The 22,656-nt window shown below is 39.5% G+C and overlaps 1 protein-coding gene across 1 annotated transcript in view; it reads left to right on the forward strand.

Annotated features, from left to right (window-relative positions):
* The window catches only part of SHC4 (SHC adaptor protein 4), a gene marked incomplete at its 5' end in the record, with an annotated part of 83,868 nt that overhangs the window by 57,513 nt on the left and 3,699 nt on the right, over positions 1-22,656 (forward strand). The window contains 4 exons of the mRNA XM_039218056.1: positions 1,469-1,640; positions 3,710-3,770; positions 11,327-11,506; positions 19,078-19,331. Of these exons, the coding sequence (XP_039073987.1) occupies positions 1,469-1,640; positions 3,710-3,770; positions 11,327-11,506; positions 19,078-19,331 (667 nt within the window). The remainder of the gene's footprint in view (positions 1-1,468; positions 1,641-3,709; positions 3,771-11,326; positions 11,507-19,077; positions 19,332-22,656) is intronic.

Below are 22,656 nucleotides of genomic sequence, written 5' to 3' on the forward strand. Positions count from 1 at the left end.
GTTTCAATCCCAGATCCCTTGCATACCACTAAAAAAAAATCAAGGGGCCCCTGGGTGGCTCAATTGGTTAAACTGCCAACTTTGGCTCAGGACATGATCTCACGGTTCATTAGTTCAAGCCCCCCATCGGGCTCTGTCCTGACAGCTTGGAGCCTGGAACGTGCTTCAGATTCTATGTTTCTCTCTGCCCCTTCCCTTCCCTCTCATGCTCTATCTCTCTCTCGCTCTCGCTCTCTCAAATATATTAAAAAAACATTAAAAAATTTTTTAATAAAATTTAAAAACTCAAGAATGAAGAGTGAAATAGTAAGTAAGAATCAAATGTCTGTAGCAGGGGTCGCTGTTAGTTTGCTAGTTTGTGATGTGCACAGATGAGCCCCAGTTAAACTGTGGCAGTGCTGACAGGTGATGTGGCCCAAGGGTCTGGTTGCTCTATGTGAGGCACAGAAAGTCTGCGAGAAAAGCCAAGCCCTTCAGGCCTGACAGACTCCAGCAGTGTGGAGTGCAGTAAGCAGAATTCATCCCCAGGGCCCAAAACTATTGGGTACTTTATTGCACCCCTCCCGTAGTTAGTTATTTTGTATACCAACAAACACTGGGTTTGGGGATCTCCCTTTGTAAGGTGGTCTGGGGTAGCAAAGCAGAGGGGGTTACTAGGAGGCCTTGAGGTTGAATTTTTCCCAGGATAACACTTATATTTTAGTGCTGTCGTTTTGTTGACATGTAATGAACCCAACAGTACTGTGTGGGTTGTCAGTGGAATCAATTCAATCCAAAAGGACTTGATTTATTCTTTTCCTAAGAAACTTCTACTAATTCCAATTTGGAAGAAAAGTTGTTTGTTTGTTTGTTTTTCCTGCACTGTTTCAATTTTTAAGACAATGAATGTTTACATAAATCTATCCACTTGCCACATATGGTTCTAATATTTCTTTATGAATCCTGTGCACTCCTCCAGATTTGTACAGACGAGATAGCTGGCCATAGCTCTCTTGTTTTTTTCATCTTGGTTTCACAAACTGGGCCAGGCCCTCTGCCCAATATCTGATTTTTTTTTTTGAGCAAAACATTTCCAAAATGGTACAATCAAAGCATGCTGAAGATACTCAGGGAAACTTTATTTTTGTATCCTGCTGACAAAGATGACTTACATTCAGGGAGTTCGTGTGTGTGTGTGTGTGTGAGTGTGTGTGTGTGTGTGTTGCTTAATCTTTGGGAGGAGACACAAAAGCAACACCCTTGGCACTTTCCATTGGCTTACCCCACTTTAATTGTCTACGGAAAGCTAAACAACTCAACCATCTGGTTGCTTCCATCCAGCTGTTTGACATCACTTAAGCACAGCTATAAATTTAAAACATGAATGCAAACTTTTTTCAGGATGATTTGCATGGTTCTGATCCCTCTGCCTCCCCTGCAGCACTTGAGTTCCCACCCAGCCTCCTGGGGATTCTTTTTTCCCTTACAGTGAGGAAGTGCCTCTTGACGGTCCTGCTGCGGAGAGAGAAGATCATGAGTATTACAATGAAATCCCAGGGAAGCAGCCACCTGCAGGTGGTGTTTCAGATGTGCGGATCAAAGTCCAAGCCACAGAACAGACGGCCTACTGCCCCATACGATGTGAAAAGTTGTGCTATTTGGTAAGTAATGTTTTATGGTTACCAGAATTTAGCAATGTGATTCTGTCCTTGACACTGGAGAGTTTAATTTGAGTTTCCAAATGCTAGTTTAGAGAAAGTATCTTCCTCAGTACCGAGCCAGAGAATGAATCATTGTTGGAGCCTGCACTAGACCGTTTTTACTCCAAATCCTCACCCCTACCCCCCATCCCCCACCCCTGCCTAAGTGGATGACTTCATATCTCCTTTCACTGGGAAGATGAGGGCGGTCCAACATGTTACATTCAACTTCACCTTTCCTCGTCTCCAAGCCTTCCTGTATTCTCCTTGCTTCTCGCCCTTAGCTCCTGCCTTCACAGCTAGTCCTTCCCCTGAACTCCTGATCCCATCCCCACCTTCCAACTCTCTGCCCTTGTTCTGTCTATCAGCCCCTGTCTCAATCTTTATTTTCTCTTTGTCTACTGGTTATCTTCTGTCTGTAAATAAATCTGTAAATAAAAAAAAACTTATAATGTCTCACCTCCTTTTACTCACAAACTTCTAGAAACCACTGTCTCCTTCCCAGTTTTTGCATCAACACTGCACCTCTAGGATCTGAATTCTTCTTGACAACTTGATAGAAATTACTTTTACAATGGTCAAAAGTGGTTTTTTGATCACCAATGGCTTCATGGTTAAATCAATTTTCTTCTTCAACTTTCTGAATCTGTCTACAGAATTTGATACCTGTTGTCTGCCTCTCCCTTGTTTTTACACCTTCTCTTAGTTTCTAAAGCAGCTCTATTGTGTCATTCTAAGCCCCTATTTCTAGTTGCTTCTTTTTTCTTATTTTCATGTTTTCCAACATTTTATTATGAATGTTTTCAAACATACAGAAAAGTCGAAAGAATTATACAGTGAACATTCATATACTCACAATCTAGAGTCTACAATTACCATTTTACTAAATTTGCCCTGTCATCTTAGAGAGCTGTTTCAAAGTAAGTTACATCTTTTCTTCTTGTATTTTATTTTCTTCCACCCACTCCCCTTCAAACCCTACCCCCTGCCACCCTTACCACAATTGCTCTGCCCTTGGCCTTGGCCTTGGTTTCTCCTCTGGCATGCCACCTGTGTACACACTCTTGCAGCTTCTCTGTCTTCAGCTATTACCATCTCTCCAGCTGTAATGCCATAAGCATTACATTACTTGTTTATGTTAAGATTGCACTCAGCATTTTCTCCTTGATTCCAAACCAGATTCCTCTACTGACTTACTCATGTTTCATTAATGACACCACTACTGTTTCATTAATCTGTAGTCTTTTGTTTCTCTCACACTTTGGACTCCATATCAACTCAGTTTTCAAGACTGAAGATTCTACCATGAAATCTTTTGATAGGATTTACCAAACCTCTTACATTCCTATTGCACCTTTCTAAGTTCTGGCTTTCATGTGCCCAGATGATTCCAAAACCCCTTTCCTTGTATCCAGTTTCATTACCTCAATCTCTTCTGCATGGTATTGCCAGATTAATCTTTCTAAAGGACAGACGTTGCCCTTCTCAAAGGCATCAGTGATCCCATTCTATTATTGAATATGTGTAAGTATATATATATATACTTATCAATGCAACCCTTTGATGGATGAGATTTTTAAGGATGAAAAGTGAGGCTGGCACAAACCTCCTCAGAGTAGGCCTTCAGTCTGCCAATGCACTGTTAGATAGAGGCTTGCTAAATACTGAGAGTTTATACAAGTGTCCTGGAAATCACACTTTCACACTTGCTGGCTGAGTCTTGGATTGAGTTCTGGAATGGGACCTCCCTAGCAAAAGCTGTGACGCTCAGGATGCGGGCCTTACACTGCAGCCTTTAAAACCACTCCCGCATCAGACCCACCTCTGCAGCCCCCACACAACACACTATCATAGGAGTCTATGCTCCCCACGCAAAATCTCACCTTCCTTGTGTTACCTGTCAGACACTAACTATGTCAGAAAGTGGAGCTGTCTGCTTTATTCTTCTGGGAGCATTATTATTGTTTTGTTTGTCTTTTTATGATTGTATACCATGTTTGTAAATGTCTCACAATTTGTTGTTCATGCAGCCTGGAAACTCCAAATGCAGCAGTGTGTACGAGAACTGTTTAGAACAAAGCAGGGCAATAGGTAGGTACAATTTTCCTTCCCCATCTGCCACTCTCCTTGTTCCTTGTAAGTCATATGGTTGTGTGTGGTCCTCACTATGAAATACTTCATGGGAAAGTCAGGTGTACACGACCAAACACATAATGCTTCAGCCGTGGGCGTCCCACATTCTGAGAGGCCCAGAATGCACGTGTGTGTCACTTGGGAGACTCGTGGCTTCCCCTCGCTCTTGTGTGCTCCACCACACTTGTCATTCTACCTCCTGAGGTCTTTAACTGCTTTAAAATCATGAAAAGTCTCTCTGGAAAGGTGCTTTCTCTGCTTAAAACTCAAGGGAGCTCCACTTCAAAGAAGATCAGACATTAAGCTAATGTGAAAATTGATGCTTGTCAAATCCATTAGGATTAAGATAAAACCCTTTTTGTCTGCTTGGCATAGAAAACAAAAAGAAATCTGAAATGTGAGAGTCCCAATTAGGGGCCCACCTACCCCATACTTCCCAGGGCATTCAATGTCTTACTACTGGATGCAATAATTGATGTTGGGCACAACTTTTCCACAATGCAAATGTGGAACATCAACTATCAGATTGAAAGAATGTTTTCATAAAATTTGCTATTAGTCATTTAATTCTTTTAAATTGTTGAAAGTACTTACTTCTTTGGAAAGCAAAGTTTTTGCAGCACTAGAGGAGTGGATAAGTGGATGATATAAATAATACTGCGGAGGATAAAGTTAGATAACCACACTTAGGGACTCAGATTAAATTAGTAGGAACTTTCCACTTGGAAGGTAGTCACTTCTAAAGATACTTTCATACTTCTTATGGAATTATGCCAATGTAATCTATTCACTTTACTATTTCTTATACACAGGGGATACATGAGGATTTGTCCTTTTAGGTATAGCTATGATTACTACCTTCCTCTACCATGTAAAAATAGTAGGAGTAGTGAACTAAGACAGTATTGTGAATTCTTTAAACATATGGTTCATTTGATAGACATTAAATTTTCTTGCCATACTTTAAAGTTACTTAGAATTTTAACCTAACTGTTAGTAATATGACTAAAACAAATTAATGCTAAGTATAAATGTGTTTTTACAACTATGCTTCCTAAGAGCTGTATTCCTTCCTCTTTCCCTTTCCCTCCTTTTCCTTAATTGGAAATCCCTAACCTAAGGATTTAAAAGTCAGGAACCTACCACATGTGCCCTGTAATATAATCATTTTGTACCTGTGTGGATGCTCACTTGGAAATATCTCCACATGCTCTTTGATCTCATTCTCTATTCTTCATTTATTTAACACGTCACTCTGACTACAGGACCTCTTTGGAGTCTGGTGCTGTGCTATGGAGCAGGGATGGAATGACAGCTAGTATTCATATTATCTGTAGTTTAGCCAGGAAGATACACCACAATCAAATGCTTACAAATAGGATGGGTGTTTCAAAGCCCAAGATATATGGAAATGAGTAAGAGGGAAACCTAACATAATCTGAGTGGCTCAAGAGGGTCTCCCTAAAATTACCTCTACAACAAAACAACCAAACCATGTGCTTGCTTTGGCAGCACATATACAAAACAACTAAACCAAGACCTGAGGGATGAATGGGAATTACCCAGACACAGAGAAGAAAAGTATAAAGTATAAATGGGAACCAGAATTCCTGATGTGCTGGGACCACTTCCCAGATGACTGCACAGAGAGAGTATAGGAGTAAGACAGAGGAGTCTTGGACCTAGGATAGAGTCCTAAGGAACATTTCTGAAGGAATTAATGGATATAGAGGGATTGTTTCCATCTTATTCAAGATATTTCTTTTTCTAAGTGTAACCTTGTCATAGAATCCAGTTTATTGTTTCTGTTTATCTTGGTTTCATTTCTCCTTTAAATTAACAAACAATGTAACCCCTTATTCTTTCGTGGTTTCTATATGCACTAAGCCAATATAAGCAGATTCAAACGATGAACAGACTTTTGTGATAAACCTTCATTTGGAGCCTGGAATATATTTTTCTAGAATTAATTTTAGCCATGATGGCTGTCTCCTAGACAAGTACACCATGTTCTACTGCTCTGGTTTGCCAGTATTGGAACTTAAATGTATATTTTGTGATGACAAACACATTAATAGAAAATTCTATTGCAAGTGCCTGTTCTTTGGTTGCGCTCTGACTGTGGGATAGTCTGGAACCAGTACAGAGGCACCTTCCTTGTGGTGGCCCTAAGGTAACAGTTTATAGCTGGGAACCTTTAAGAATCTTGGATTGGTAAGAGATGGTGTTTGCAGTTTCAAAAAAGTCCTCTCGCTGAGTACTTTCTTCCCCTGAAAATCATTGTTTCCTGAGGAAAGCAGGTTCTGGGGTGCCTGGGTGGCTCAGTCGAAGTGGCTAACTCCGGCTCAGGTCATGATCTCACCATTTGTGAGTTTGAGCCCCATGTTGGGCTCTGTGCTGACAGCTTGGAGCCTGGAGTTTGCTTCAGATTCTGTGTCTCCCTCTCTTTCGGCCCCTCCCCTGTTCACACTCTGTCTCTGTCTCTTTCTCAAAAATAAATAAACACTAAAAATTAAAAATAAAAAAAAAAAAGGAAAGCAGGTTCTAAGTTCCCTTGCGGTACCAGAAGGCTAGGAGGGATTGAAGGACTTGACCCCTGCTCAACGGGCCACAGCAATTAAGGCTCCTCCTATTGTGGTAGGAAGGACTTTAGTACTATAGTGTCCATTCATCCACAGACACCCAGAAATCAGATGTTCCTATCTTGAGGCCTCCCTGTGACTACTTGGGCATATGTGGAAAACTAATCTGAGGGGTGCCTGGGTGGCTCAGTAAGTTGAGCATCTGACTCTTGATTTCAGCCCAGGTCACGATCCCAGGGTTGTGGGATTGAGCCCTGTGTTGGGCTCTGTGCTGAGTGTGGAGCCTGCTTAAGATTTTCTCTCTCTCTCTCTCTCTCTCTCTCTCTCTGTCTCTTCCCCACCCCTCTCCCCTGCTCACACTCTCTCTCTTAAAATAATACAAATAAAAACTGCTCTGAAATTCTTGACCAGTGAGCACATTAATAGCAGTTGCCAGAATAGCAAATACATAATTTTTATGGGGTTTCCTAGAGATTTAGACATAATCATTTGAGAAACAGCTATGCAAATATTTTCAATAAGGTTTGGCTTTTCCTTCCTAGGACATTTATTTATTCAAATACTGATTTAAAACTTGAATTCTAGTATGTTATAAACACTGCAATAGTCTTCTGGTTGTTCAAGGAGTTAATTATATTTGTCACCAGATTTATAAAACATACTATTCCTTAATATTTAATTCTCTTATGGAGAAGAAAATTAATTAGTAAAACAGAATAATGTTTCCCAGACCTTCAAGTTCAAATGGAAGTATTGATATTTTTAATCAAAAAGACATTAAATTACCACAAACCCTAAAGTCTTGCACTTAAAAACTTTGGTACTAACAGTATATACACTGTATACTATGTATTTATTTTTGCCACAAATCTTCTTCTAGGCAGGTTAGATAGCTTCTCAAAGTAATACTTGGCAAAAAGAAATTTTGGAATGCAAAGTGGCTGGCATGTCATCAACCACACACTTTACCCAAGAAAGATTTTAAATTTGGGTATAGACTGAAATATATATGTATATGCAACATTGCTGAGTTAAATAAAATAGTGCATTTGAAAAAAGAAGGAATGGTTGTTTTCAAGAGAGACTGGCTATAGACATTGATGCTTTTGTGTAATCCTATGGGATGGTAGACCTGATGTGGTCAGCTCATGCCATATTCTGTAAGAGGCACATGAGGCAGTGCTGTGTGTTAAAAGTTGACTCAGAACACAGTGGGGTCAAATATGCTGAGGAAAGAAGACCAAGAAGACATTCAGCATATGTTAATTCAGCTGACAAACATGTTTTCTTTTGAGGACCTACTTCATACCAGTCATTGAAGATGCAGAGGATACAACCGAGAAATGTGTTCTAGTCTTTCTAAGGACTTAAGGAATTTGCAGTTTCAAGGGGAAGACAGACAGACAAGTAAACAGATGCCTATAGTATGGAGTAGCACCTGGCCCAAGCTGGGGGAGGGAATGTCTAAGAGGGAGGCTTCTTTTCTTAATTTTATTTTATTTTTCTTAATGTTTATTTATTTTGAGAGAGCAGGAGTGGGGGAGGGGCACAGAGAGGGGGAGACAGAGAATCTGAAGCCAACTCCAGGCTCTGAGCTGTCTGTACAGAACCCAATGTGGTACTCAAACTCATAGACTGTGAGATCATGACCTGAGCCAAAGTCTGACTCTTAACTGACTGAGCCACCCAGGGGCCCCTAAGGGGGAGGCTTCTTGAAAGAGGTGGAATCTTAAAGTACAAATAGGAGTTAGGTACAGAAAGGGATAGGGAGGATATTGCAGCAGGAGAGAAGTACCCTGTGCAGAGCCCCAGCATCAATGAGTACATGTGTAACTGAGCAGATATTAACTATTTATTGAATCCCTACTGCATCTCTATAAGGCAGCACTATTATTCTCAGTAAGTATATCACCCACATGCTTCCATTTAGTCCTCACAACCATATTTTAAGCTAGGCATCCCCATATTACAGATATGAAGACTGACCCTTAGGGAGGTTAAATAACTTACCTCAGACCACACAAACAGTAAGAAGTATCTCAAGGATTTGAACTCAGGTCCATGTTAATTTTGAAGCAGACCTCTTACAACACTTTTTAAAAATGTTTATTTATTTTTGAGAGAGAGAGAGAGAACGAGTAGGGGAGTGACAGAGAGAGGAGGCACAGAATCTGAACCAGGCTCCAGGCTCTGAGCTGTCAGCACAGAGCCTGACGCAAGGCTCAAACTCATGGACTATGAGATCATGACCTGAGCTTAGAAGTTGATTGCTTAGCCAACTGAGCCAACCAGGCGCCCCACAACACTTTTGATCATAGTCTGTTTTCAGTAAGTTTTTATGAGCAGGCACCCCTAAATAAATCATAATTCAATCATGTATAACTTATATACACGTATGCTTATATATATGCATGTGTTATAAAACATACAGAAGGGGCATCTGGGTGGCTCAGTTAGTTGAGCATCTGACTCTCGACTTTGACTCAGGTCATGATCTCATGGTTCATGAATATGAGTCCTGCATTGGGCTCTGCACTGATAGCACAGAGCCTGGTTGGGTTTCTGTCTCCCTCTCTCTCTGGCTCTCCCTTGCTTGCTCACTCTCCTCAAAAAATAAATGAAAATTAAAAAATTTAACACACACAAAACTAGAAAATTTCAAAGTTAGAGTTAATGATAAAAAACATTTTTTAAATGCCTTGCTAATTACAGTGGCTGAATACTATCATTAGATAATATCTCAAAGCCCAAAATACATTTAGTGCATTTACTGATAAAGGAAATAGACACAGGTCCACATTTAAAATCCTGATAATTTTAACTTTTGTGAGGCCAAAGTTCCGAACTAATTAGATCATTCTTGTTTATAAGCTCATAACAACAGCTGAGGAGGAGTTTGTAATAAGAGTAAAAGAATGATCTTCAGTCTTTGATATTTGCAGTGATCTTTTAGCCACTTGTCCATTTATGGACGTAGGTTTAAACTAGATAACCTAATTCATAAATACACATAACCAAGCAAATGGACACTGCCATAAGTTGCATGATGCAAAAAGAAATGAGGTGCCCTGACCAGCCCTCCTTATTCAGAAATCCCACTCTTCCCTCGGGAGTATGACATGGGACACGGTGATGTGTAACAGCTGACAGACAGACCAAGAGAAAAGGAGGAGTCATCTTCTGACTGGGCTTCCCCTATTTGGTGTGCCCTTGGGATTCCATATTGTATGTTATGAAAATTATAGCACTACTCATCATAATATGAAATCCAGTATAAAATTGGTCCTTTTTGGACCACATCCAGGGGTTTAGTGACTGAAACAATAGAAAAACTGATGTTGTAACGTAAGACAGTGAAATGTCAGCATCACCACTGCAGGTCAGCCTGGTGGTGGTCTTGTAGCACATCTGGCCAAAAACATAAATGTTCCTGTTTAAATGGAAAAACCAAAATATTCTATCCTGCATTCTGAGGACAGAACCATCTGGATGGTGCAAAATACTTCAAGCTACCAGGTCCTGAAATATGGTGCTAATATCCATTCATTCAGTAACTATTTTTTGTCATATTATGCACCAAGCATGTGTTACGAGGCAGAATTTCCTTCTTCATGGAAAATGAAGTCTAGATGCAGTACACGTATTAAACAAAATGACATAATAGAATTATTTACTCTTGTGATATGGTCTTCAAAGGTGAAGAACAAACTTCTAGGAAAGCAGAGAGATTTAGTCTAGTCTGAGATGGCCAAAGAAAGCTCTATTGAGAAACAGATGTTTAAACTGACACTTGAAGGGTGAGGGTGATGGAGAATGGTGAGGGAAAGGCATGTCAATCAGAGAAGATGGCCTTAAGGTGGAGATTATCCTTCAGGAAGCTCAATGTGACAGGAGCCCTGGGATGCAAGGGAAGCTGGGTAGCAAGGACCAGGGCTTGGGGCTTGTTGAAGAGTTTGATCTTTATCCAAAGAGCAATGGAAAGAAGGTAAGGGGTTTTTAAACCACTGAAAAATATGATCGGGTTTTCAGTTGTAAAAAGATCATTCAGTTGGCCACAGTATATAGAACAGAATGGAAGAGTAGGGGACAGAATAAGAGGGAAGAAGGAGATGACCTGAGGGGTGAGTTCTTTCCATTAAATATCGGGATAAATGTCAACAGTTGGTTCAAGGCTGAGCTTGGCAAAACAAAACTTTGGGCAGAGGGAGAGACAGACGTTACATTCTTAATAATTATGTAATGAGTTTTTTGAAAAGCCATTTATTTTTTTAATTTTTAAATTTTCTTTAAATCCCAGCTAGTCGTCATAGTGTAATAATGATTTCAGGAGTAGAACCAGTGATTAATCACTTACATACAACACCAAGTGCTTATCCCAACAAGTGCCCTCCTTAATGCCCAGCCCCCATTTAGCCCCTCTCCCCCACACCTCTCCTCCAGCAACCCTCAGTTTGTTCTCTGTATATAAGCGTCTCTTATGGTTTGCCTCCGTCTCTCTTTTTATCTTATTTTGAAAAGCAGTTTAAATAATAGATCTTCAAGTTTTGTATGGCATGTGTGTTTTCTTGATTCCTGGACTGCAGCCTTGAGCAGTGTTGTGTGCAGTTTCTGCTGTTTGCTAGACAGTTGGCTCCCTTTTTTTCCCTGGCTGTTCCTCTCTTGGGTCTTCCTGATTTGTTTCCTGTCTGGTGTTGAAGCAGTGGGTCAGTAGAGGGATGGGGAGGGAGGGCCTCGGAAGCCAAAGAGAGGGAGATTTCCCTCAAAGCCTGGTGCTTATCTTGTTTTTACAGGTCACATCTAGAAGTCAATATTCAAATCTGTATAGGTTGGGGGTGGCTTTTCCCTTGCTGTTAATTCTAAACCCAAACATGATTTTACATATTGTTTACAAAGTAAAAACATGATCCACTGATCATTAACTAATCACTGCAGGTAACGCACAGGAGAGAGGAGGGCAGTCCCAACAAGATGCCTCATTCATGAAGCACACGTGTCGAGTGGATTTCCTCAATGACCCCTGCTACATAAATACACAAGCTCTTCAAAGTACACTTGGCTCTGCCCCAAATCAAAGCTCAGCTCACTCACTGGGGAGCCCGTGGCACCGTCAAAGTAAGTAGCTGTTCACCATCTGTATTAGTTTCCTGTGGCTGCTGTAACAAATGACCACAAACCAGGAGTCTTAAAGCAGTAGAAATTTATTCCTTCACAGTTCTGGAGGCCAGAAGTCCTCAGTAAGGTGTCAGCTGGGGTGATTCCTTCTGGAGGCTCTGGAGAAGGAGCTGCTCCATGCCTCTCTCCTAGCTTCTGGTGATGGCTGGCAATTCTTGGTGTTTCTTCTTGGCTTGTAGACACATTAGTCTCTGCCTCAGTCTTCTGACCTTCACCTCCAATCTCAAACCTCTGTCTTCTGTCTCTTCTAGGACAATCCTTTTCTCTTCTAGGTAGGCTCTAAAGCCGGAAAGATCTCATCTTCAGATCCTTAACTTAATTACGTTTTCAAAAACCCTTTCCCCAAATTAGGCCACACACACAGGGACTGCAGATCAGGATCTGAATGTATCATTTTGGGGGCCACTATTCATCTCAGTACATTGTCACTCATTTTCAGGAAGGCTATTTCCTTGGCCTCATTTTTGGGGACTGAAAAGGATTCTTTCTTTCTTTCTTTCTTTCTTTCTTTCTTTCTTTCTTTCTTTCTTGTTAACATTTATTCATTTTTGAGAGAGAGATAGAGTGTGAGTGGAGGAGGGGCAGAGAGAGAGGGAGACACAGAATCTGAAGCAGGCTCCAGGCTCTGAACTGTCAGCACAGAGCCCTATGAAGGGCTTGACCCCACAAGTGGTGAGATCATGACCTGAGCCGAAGTTGGATGCTCAACCAACTGAGCCACTCAGGCGCCCCGAAAAGGATTCTTTCTTACCTCAATCTTATACCAGAGTTAATTGTGGAGATATTATGGATTTCAAGGTTTTTGATTTTGAGTAATCTTTTCAAATATTTTAACTGGGTCCCAACTCTTGGTTTTGGCTATGTGCTCTTGCTGAAAGAAGGATTGTCAAAGCCAGGAGATAATTTGAATTTGTGGGCTTGTGTGAGGAACAGTGACCATTATTTGGCTCTGTTTAGTGATGGTTTTAATTTTATTCATTTCAAAACTCCTTGGTAAGTCATCTGTGGAGCACTAAAACAAGATGGCTTCTTTCTTCAGCCATATACTGTGAGTAAAATGCAGTAAGACAGACATCATCCTCCTGCTAAATTGCTTCCAGGGGTAAATGCATACACAGGAGCATAAATAAATAAAAACAAAAGAAACCCAAAGCCTACAATCAGCTAAAAACAAACAAAAAATGCTTTTTATAAAATGTAAAAATGTGTTGGGTTCAGATTTGGGTGAACCACATTTGGTTCACTCCAAAGATGGAGAAAGTCCTTTTGCTAGCCCAGAAAGTGTCTCCAAAAGGCCAAAGACAACTCTCCAGCTATCATGAGCAATAACAAGATGAAGTTTAGAAGATTTTGCTGAGCCTGGACTTCATCAGACCCCCTTAACTCCTAGACTGAGAGACAAAGGTCCTTCTTACCAGCCAGGTGACAAGTGAGCCATCTTCTTGTCAGCTCTCTGCAGTCAGTCTTGGCACCTAAACACCCTGGTGGGTTCTCTGGAAGTAAACACTGAGATGGGGCTTTGGCATGCAGGGTCCTATCAGAAAGGGAGGGGGAAGAGGCAGGCTTGGGCAGAGGGAGAAAGGGAGACACCATGTAGTCCTGATGGAGCCCCAGGCAACCCTACAGAGAGAATGTGGGGCCCAAAGAGCTGGGTCTTTTATCCCACTCATTTCAGTCTTTGGGTGTAGGCCACACGAGGGAGGGCAAGCGTTTGGGAAAAAGGCAGCTCCCTGAAAGTGAGGCAGACCCTGAAGGGACAGTCAGCTGGAGGCTGGCTGATGACACCTGGGACACCTGTCCTTCATTGAAGAGCCATCTGGGTCATAACTACTGTGTGATGGATGATGGGATATGCAATCAGTTCAGATTTCTGCAGTGAATTTAACTGTCCAGTGTACAGTGACCAGTATGGATAAGGTAACATATGTTAGAGAGGATAGTTTTTTGAAAAAAGTTTCTGGACCTCAGGTATTAAAACTAACTTGATAAGAGTATATACTTGATAGCTTCCATTTCATGGGCTTTTCAAAGCAACAGTATATTGTTAGAAAACCTATTAGGGGCACCTGGGTGGCTCAGTCAGTTAAGTATCTGACTTCAGCTCAGGTCATGATCTCAGGGTTCAAGCCCATGATCTCACCGTTGAGCCCCCCATCAGGCTCTGCACTGACAGCAGGGAGCCTGCTTGGGATTCTCTCTCTCTCCCTCTCTCTCTGCCCCTCTCTGACTTGTGTCTTTCTCTCTCAAAATAAATAAATAAACTTAAAAAAAAGAAAACTCACTTAGTGGGTGGGCTGAGTTGGGACCTGGGATATTCATTGATTCATAACTACAGTTCCTTTATAAGCAAATCTTTAATGTTAAACATCTTTATAACTCAGTCAAGATATGGAAGCAACCTGTGTCCATCAATAGAGGAATGGATAAAGATGTGAGGTGTGTGTGTGTCTGTGTGTGTGTGTGTGTGTGTGTGTGTGTGTGGTGTAATGGAATATTATTCAGCCATAAAAAAAAGGATGAGATCATGCTGTTTGTTACAACATGGACAGACCTAGAGGGTATTATGCTAAGTCAGGAATAAGTCAGACTGAAAAAGACAAATACTGTATGATTTCACTCATATGTAGACTCTAAAAGGAAAGGAAATGAATAAACAAACAAAAAGCAGAGTCGCACCTATAAATCTAGGGAACAAACTGATGGTTGCCAGAGGGAAGGTGAGTGGGGAGTTGGGCTAAATGGGTGAAGGGGAGTGGGAAATACAGGCTTCCAGTTATGGAATGCATAAGTCATGGGAATAAAAGGCACGGCATAGGAGAAAAAAATATTTATAACACAAAGAAACTTTGTCTTTTGTCATAGACAATTCAATAATATGAAAAGGTAAAATCAATCTATAATAACATTCCTGTCATTAGTTGAAAGTAAGGTCGGCTTTGTCCAAAATTTTAATGGCAAAATGCATATTTAGTGATTTCAGCCTTTTTTTTTTTCATTCTTTCTCCTCTCCCTGCCTTGCTGGCAACATGTTTAATAATAGAGGCTTTGGGGACTTTTTCAGTTTTTATGTCCTATTAGGATATAGTGTACCATAGCCCTTGATATCATTGCTCTCTCCAAAAAAAATTAATTCCAACTCCAGAAATATAAATAGTGTTGATTTAATAAAATGAAATAGGATAGGGATAACTTTATACATACATTTCTGCAAAATGTCTTAAATACGTTTTTTAACATTTCCTCCCTCATGTTTCCTGATCTTTCTTTCCTTACTTTCTCAAAAAACCTCTTTAGCTTCTTTAGGCATACTTAGCTTCCCTTTTCCAGTCAAAAGCTTGCTGATTAGTTCAGTAAAACAAAACAAAACAAAACAAAAACAAATCTCTAGATATAAATGTAGTATCTCTCGAGCATGCCTTCTGGTCTCCCCAATCAATCCTATCACACTGTGTAGGAAAAGCTCAACACAATCTTTATTTTTATCAAACTTGGCAGAAGGGAATTACTAGTATTGATATTATAGTTTTTTTTTTTAATTTATTTATTTTGAGAGAGAGCATGTGCAAGTGAGGGAGGGGCAGAGAGAGAGGAAGAAAGAGAGAATCCTGAGCAGGCTCCACACTGTCAGTGCAGAGTCCAATGCAGGGCTCAAACTCACCAACTGTGAGATCATGACCTGGGCCGAAACCAAGAGTCAGACGCTTAACCAACTGAGTCACCCAGGCTCCCCTTTAAATTTATTTATTTTGAGAAAGAGAGATAGATAGCACACATGCGCATGCACAAAAGTGAGCAGGGGAGGGGCAGAGAGAGAGAGGAGAGAGAGAATCCTAAGCAGGCTCCACATTGGCAGCTCAATCCCATAAACCGATGAGGCCATGATTTGAGCCAAAATCAAGAGTCATGTGCTTAACTGACCAAGCACCCAGGTACCCTTTTTTTCTTAATGGAGGTTCTAATTGCTATGAACTTCCCTCTTAGAACTGCCTCTGATAGCATCTCATAAGTTTTTTTCATTTTCATTTGTCTCAAGACATTTTATGATTTATTTTTTTATACATTTTTTGACCTGCTTGTTGTTCAGTGGCATGCTACTTAATCTCCACATATTTGTGAATTTCCTAGTTTTCTTGTAATTGATTTCTCATGTCACTGTGGTTAGAAAAGATACTTGATATGATTTCATTCTTAAAAATTTTATTCTGACTTGTTTGTGGCCTAACATATGATCTATCCTGGATAGTGTCCCATGTGCTCTTGAGAAGAACGTATAGTCTATTGCTTTGGGTAAAATGTTCTATTAAATGTCTGTTGAGTCAGTCTGGTCTAATGTATAGTTTAGGTCTAATGTTTCCTTATTGATATTCAATCTGGTTGATCTATCTATTGTTGAAAATGGGTATTGAAGTCCCCTACGACTACTTTATTGCTGTCTATTTCTCCTTTCAAGTCTGTTAATATTTGCTTTCCATATTTATGTTCTCCCATGTTAGATGAACAAATATTTGTTATTTTCAATTGTTTTATAATATTGTGTTGTATGAGAATATCATAGTTTATATAACCATTCCTTATTGATGGACATCTAGTTTTTCAGTCCTTTGTTAATATAATAATCGTTTCTGCACCAAAATATCTAATGTGCTATTTAAAAATTGAATGCATTAGTATGTTGTTTTCACAGTTCACATTGGTTTCTTTAAATGTCTTATTCTTTATTATTGGGATTACTTGTAATTATTTAATTTGATTTTGCATGTCAAAATTTTTTTCTCTTCCTTAAGCCCTAGGCTCCCTTTCTGAGGTTTTGCCCATCAGATGCTTATGGGTGTGGATATTCATATTTGTCTTGGGCTTTCCAGAATTTCCGATTGTGAAAAATATGTTTTCAGTTGCTATGGAAACTCCAAGATGACATGATTACTTTCTTCCATGATTCCTATCACTTTTTTCTTTTTAGGTCTCACTTAAATATAGAGTGGCCTTAATCATGTTGCTTCCTTAATCTTCACTACTTCTCAGAAAGTATGTTATTAATTATATCAGGTCAATAACTTATTACATTTTGTATGGGAATTTTATATAAATAACTAGATTTAAATTATGATTATCTTTCTCACAGTCAACATAATGTGAGAAAGGTGTTGATAATAGGTAGTGTGCCAAAATGTTAAAGAGTAGTTGTATTTGGTTATGGGACCACAGGTGATTAATTTTCTTTGTTTCTCTGTGTTCCCCAGATTTCAAAAAAGAATAGCATGCATAACTTTTAAAATTAAAACAAAATTTTTAAAAATCTGTCACATATTCTACTTTTAGGAAAAGTAGATTTTCAGCAAATGTTTAGATGATTGAAATGTCCCAGCATAGTGTATGCTGTTCTTGTGCTAATCTGGGAAACTGTGATAGGAAAATATTGTCCATATCCTCAGGCTGGCCCGTGATCTGTTGCCTCTTTTCAAGATGATATCATGTCTGTTTTTCTTTTGTTTTGTCCATGTCCAAAAGCTCTCCACCCTTATCTCAGAATAAACTGAAAGCCATCATGCATTAAGATGTGTGTGCCCCCACACACACGTGCAAGTATCTCTCTTCCACTCACACAAACACTGTCCCTCTCATGTACACAAACACACACACGACTACTTATCAGAGTTCTCTATTATGCCTGAAAGCATGCAGCACTAAGGCCAACTTCATTTATTATTCATCAAATCTGGACATGCCTTTCAGCCTTTTTCTGGCAACAATAGATAGACCTGATTGTGGAGAAGAATATTTCAGCCATTAAATATAGACTCAACTTATTTTCAAAAAGATATATTTGTGAATGCCGCATCATAGTTGTGCTATGCAGAGAGTTCTTAAGTAGAGACAAAACTATAACATATTAACAGGAGAGTTGGGTTATATCTTCAGGGCACTGGTTGCCTGTATCAATGTCTTCATGATATTATCATGTATAAGTTGCAGAACTTAGAGTTAAAAGAGGATTTCTCATTTGCAAGACTCTTGCATAAGGACATGGAAACACACCTCTGCATTTATAAAGATGAAGGCTGGCTTCTATGCAAAAGATTGCTTGCATTTAAAAAGAGAAAGTCCAATTTCTACAGTTATTTTCCTAGTAAATTTGCCATATAAAACATACAACTTTTACCTGGATTCAGACCTAAGAATTTTTGTTATTACTTCTGGAGATGCTGTATATCATCATGATGGCCTTGCTATTTTTTTTCCTAACATTTATTTCTGAGAGACAGAGAGAGATAGAGCATGAGCTGGGGAGGAGCAGAGAGAGAGGGAGACACAGAATCTGAAGCAGGCTCCAGGTACTGAGCTGTCAGCACAGAGCCCAATGCAGGGCTTGAACCCATGAACTGTGAGATCATGACCTGAGCTGAAGTTGGATGCTCAACTGACTGAGCCACCCAGGAGCCCCAGCCTTGCTCTTTATGAGGGGCCATTGTAGGTACTGCAGAAGTAGAGTTGGCTAGACTACCTTTGAAAACTGAAAGGTTTTCACTTTCAAGGCAAGGGTTTTGACTGTGGTGATTAAGAATCTGGGCTTTGGAGTCAAAGAGAACTCATTTCAACCCCCCAGATTTACAACATATTAGCAGTGTGACTGTGGGTAAGTCATTTGGTCTTTTTAAAGATCCCTTTCCTTGCCTGTCTAGTTTTGAGAACCAAACAAGATACGTGCAGAGCACTGAGCACTGCCTATCATATTTGATAAATGAGAACTGCATAATTATTATTATTATCACTGTGAGTATCAGTAATACTATTACGTGCCACCTGGATATACCTTTTCATCCCCTCTGCCCTCAACTCTAGATAATATTTGTCCTGCACAACATTGGGGAACTGCCTCAGACCATGGCCTCCTTGATGTTTTGCCTTCTTTTACCTGATTAACTCTGCTCTGTCCATGCCAGTGAGTGACACAAACACCAGAGTGGTCATTTAATAGGAATGCTGTGAGGTTCAGCATAGCTTTGACTTTTTTGGTCAGAGGCATCTCTGAAGCCCCTTAGTAATTTGGTTTAAAAAGATTAAAAAGCTAAATACTAAAAAGTGGGCATAATCCACAGTTACTGTAGGCATTTTCAGAGTTTGGGAATGTTTTCAAATTTCTCTGTGATCCAGGTACTGCGTAAGCCTCTTTTGTCTTTAACATACAGCCCCTGGGACATAAAGTACCTCTCTCTGCTGTTATGAAAGCAATTCTCACGGGTCAGTCCCATTTCTCATCTGAAAGGAAAACTCCTGCACCTGGGCAAGCCTTTCCTGCCGACAGAAGCCAAGGGCAATGTTTGGACCTACCGTTAAATTAAAGCCTGTTGGAAGTTCTGGAAACAAAAACTCCATTTGTTCTAGAAGCAGCATTATTTAAATAGTACATGACATATAGTAGGGCCTCAAGTTATATTTGCTGAACAAATTAATGAATGATCAAATGAATAGGAGGTAGCTTGGTGATATCTCTCTTTGTATTTTGACCCTAGAAGCACCAGAAACTGTTCAGCCAGGTGCTACAGCCCAGCCTGCCAGCTCACATTCTTTGCCACACATTAAGCAGCAGCTGCGGAATGAAGACTGCTACCATGGCAAGCTGAGCAGGAAGGCAGCAGAGAGCCTCTTGGTAAAGGATGGGGACTTCTTGGTTCGAGAAAGTGCAACGTCTCCTGGTCAGTATGTGCTAAGTGGACTGCAGGGAGGCCAGGCAAAGCATCTTCTCCTGGTGGACCCTGAAGGCAAGGTATCATTGGCCTCTTATTACGGTTTTCATGAGTTTTTGTAACTAACATTACTCTGTGATTGATCCCAAACCTGATATTGAAACATGATAACATTTAGTGTTTCCTTTTTCTTGACCCCTCCAGCTGGAGCAGGAAGTGTTAAGTAGAGGCTGATGGAAGGGTTTGACAGGGAGCTACTTCCTGGAGGTTTAGGTAGAGGGCAGCTCTTCCCGCTCTTCTCAGTTCAATCTAGTGAATTAAATGAATACTTACTCCATGGAAGAACAAAGGTTCACAATTGACTGTTGCTCAGTATCAATGCTTGTCCTTACTCTCAGGGTGCTTATAATTTCATAAAACAGATACTTAAATAAGTATAACACAAGGGTGAATGACATAAGAATGGTTCAACCAAAGTATTACGGTATTCTCAGGATAGAGGAGTACTGTCTTTGAGGCAAACTAAAAAGGCTTCTTGCAGGGTCTGACATGTACAGTGAACCTTGAAGGAAACAAAATTTTAAGAGGGGTACATTTGGAGAATAGGGAAGGAAGCACAGGCAGAGCAGAAGAATGGTATTAAGTCAATAAAAGATGTAGGACTGGACAGAGGATGCCTGTAGACAGGAATGATCCTGAGCAAAAGACAGTTAACAAAATGGTAATAGTCCTTTATTAATAATTAGTTTAAATGTAAAATTTAAACCAGTGAAGAAATATAGAATAGCTGAATGGATATAAAGCAAGGTCCAACTATATGCTATCTAGAAAAGACTCATTTTATTTTATTTTTTTACAGTTTTAAAATGTTTATTCATTTTTGAAAGACAGAGTATGAGTAAGGGAGAGTCAAAGAGAGAGGGAGACAGAATTTGAAGCAGGCTGAGCTGTTAGCATGGAGCCTGACATGGGGCTTGAACTCATGAACCCCAAGATCATGACCTGAGTGGAGATCAATATGGAAAATATGACAATTATATAAAAGTATATGCATTCAACATCAGAGTACCCAAATATATGATACAAAATTGACAGAACTGAAGAGAGAAATAGTAACACAGTAATAGTGGGAGATTTCAAGGCACCACTTTTAACAATAGATAGAACCTCCAGTCAGAAGGACTTGAACAGCACTGTAGACAAAATGGACCTAACCTGACATATGCAGAACATTTCTCCCAACTGCAGTGGAATACACGTTCTTTTCAAGCATACTCAGAGCATTCACCTGTTAGATCACAAATAAAAGATCACACATACCAGGATGGATCACATGATAGGTCACAACACAAGCCTTAGGAAATTTAAGAAGAATGAAATTATACCAAGTATCTTTTCTGATCACACTGGAATGAAACTAGAAGTTAATGGCAGAAAGAGAACTGGAAAATTCACAAATATGCAGAATTAAACAACACACTCTTGAACACCCAGTGTCAAGGAAGAAATTAAAGGGAAATTAGAAAATATTTGTAAACAAATGGAAATGAAAAACACACTAGAACTATGAGATGCAGTGAAAGCAATAGGAAGGAAGTTGATGGTGATAAATGCCTACACTGAAAAAATAAAAGCTCTCTAATAAACAATCTATGTGTATACCTCAAGGAACTGTAAAAGGAACAAACTAAACCCAAAAGTAGCAGAAGAAAGGAAATAATTCAGATTAGAGCAGAAATAAATGAAAGGGAGTAGAAAAATAGTAGGGAAAACCCACAAAATTACAAGTTGGTGTTTTGAAAAGATAAACAAACAAACAAACTTTTAGCTAGGCTGGCTAAGAAAACGAGAGAAGGCTCAAATAAATAAAATTAGAAATGAAAGATGAGACATTACAACTGATGCCGTAGAGATTACATGATTATAAGAGATGATTAAGAACAATTATCCAACAAATTGGATAACCCAGAAAAAAGGGATAAATTCCTTTTTTTTTTTTTTTTTTTAAATTTCTGAGAGAGAGAGAGACATTGTGAGCAGGGGAGGGTCAGATAGAGAGGGAGACACAGAATCTGAAACAGGCTCCAGGCTCTGAGCTTGCAGTCAGCACGGAGCCCGACACGGGGCTCGAACCCACGGACTGTGAGATCATGACCTGAGCTGAAGTCGGATGCTCAACCGACTGAGCCACCCAGGCGCCCACGGGATAAATTCCTAAAAACATACAACCTACCGAGATTGATTCATGAAGAAATAGAAAATCTGAACATATGAATTACTAGTAAGGAGACTGAATCACTAATCAAAAACTGTCCATTAAAAAAAAGCACCCAGGACTAGATGGTATTACTGGTAAATTCTTTCAAACATTTAAAGAAGAATTAATGCCAATGCTTATTAACCTTTACCCCAAAAAATTGAAGGGGAAAAATGCTTACAAACTCATTTTATAAAGCCTACCTTACCAATGTTCCAAAATCAGAAAAAGACACAGCTAATATCATACCCCACATACAAAACAGAAATCTTTTCCTTTTACCACTTTTATTGGTCAAGTACTACCACCAACATAGTACTGTAAGTACTAGCCAGAGAAATTAGGGAAAAAAAAGAAATAAAAGGCATCCAAATTTGAAAGGAAGAAGTAAAATAATTGCTTCACAGGTGAGAGAATCTTCTATGTAGAAAATCTTAAACATTCCACAAAAAAACCCGGATAGGAGCAATCAACAAGTTCAGCAACGTTGCAGAATAGAAAACGAATATACAAACATTAGTTGCATTTGTAAATAATAATAATGAACACTCTGAAAAGGAAATTAAGAAAATCTCATTTACAATACCATCAAAACAATCTCATTTCAATACCATTAAGAATAAACATAACCAAGAACGCGAAAGACTTATACAGTGAAAACTATAAAACATTGCTGAGAAAAATTAAAGAAGACACAATGGAAAGACATCTCATGTTCACGGATAAGAAGATTTAATGTTGTTAAAGTGTCATTATTACCCAAAGTAATCTACAGATTCAATGCAATCTCCATCAAAATTCTAATAGCAGTTTTTACAGAAATAGCAATACAATCTTAATATTCACTCAGAACCGCAGAGGACGCTAAATAGCCAAAATAATCTTGAGAAAGAAGAACAAAGCTGGAGACATTACACTTACTGATTTCAAAGCCAGAGTAATCAAACCAATATGGTACTGGAATAAAGACAGACATATAGACCAATGGAACAGAATAGGGAGCCCAGAGATAAACCTATGCATATGTGATCAAATTATCTTTGCAAAAGTTGCCAAGAATTCACAATGGGGAAAGAATACTCTTTCAACAAATGGTTTGGGGAAAACAATATCCACATGCAGAAGAATAAAGTTGGACCCTTATCTTA

This window comes from Hyaena hyaena, unplaced genomic scaffold, assembly GCF_003009895.1.
Source record: "Hyaena hyaena isolate Hyena2069 unplaced genomic scaffold, ASM300989v1 scaffold_730, whole genome shotgun sequence".
NCBI lineage: Eukaryota > Metazoa > Chordata > Mammalia > Carnivora > Hyaenidae > Hyaena > Hyaena hyaena.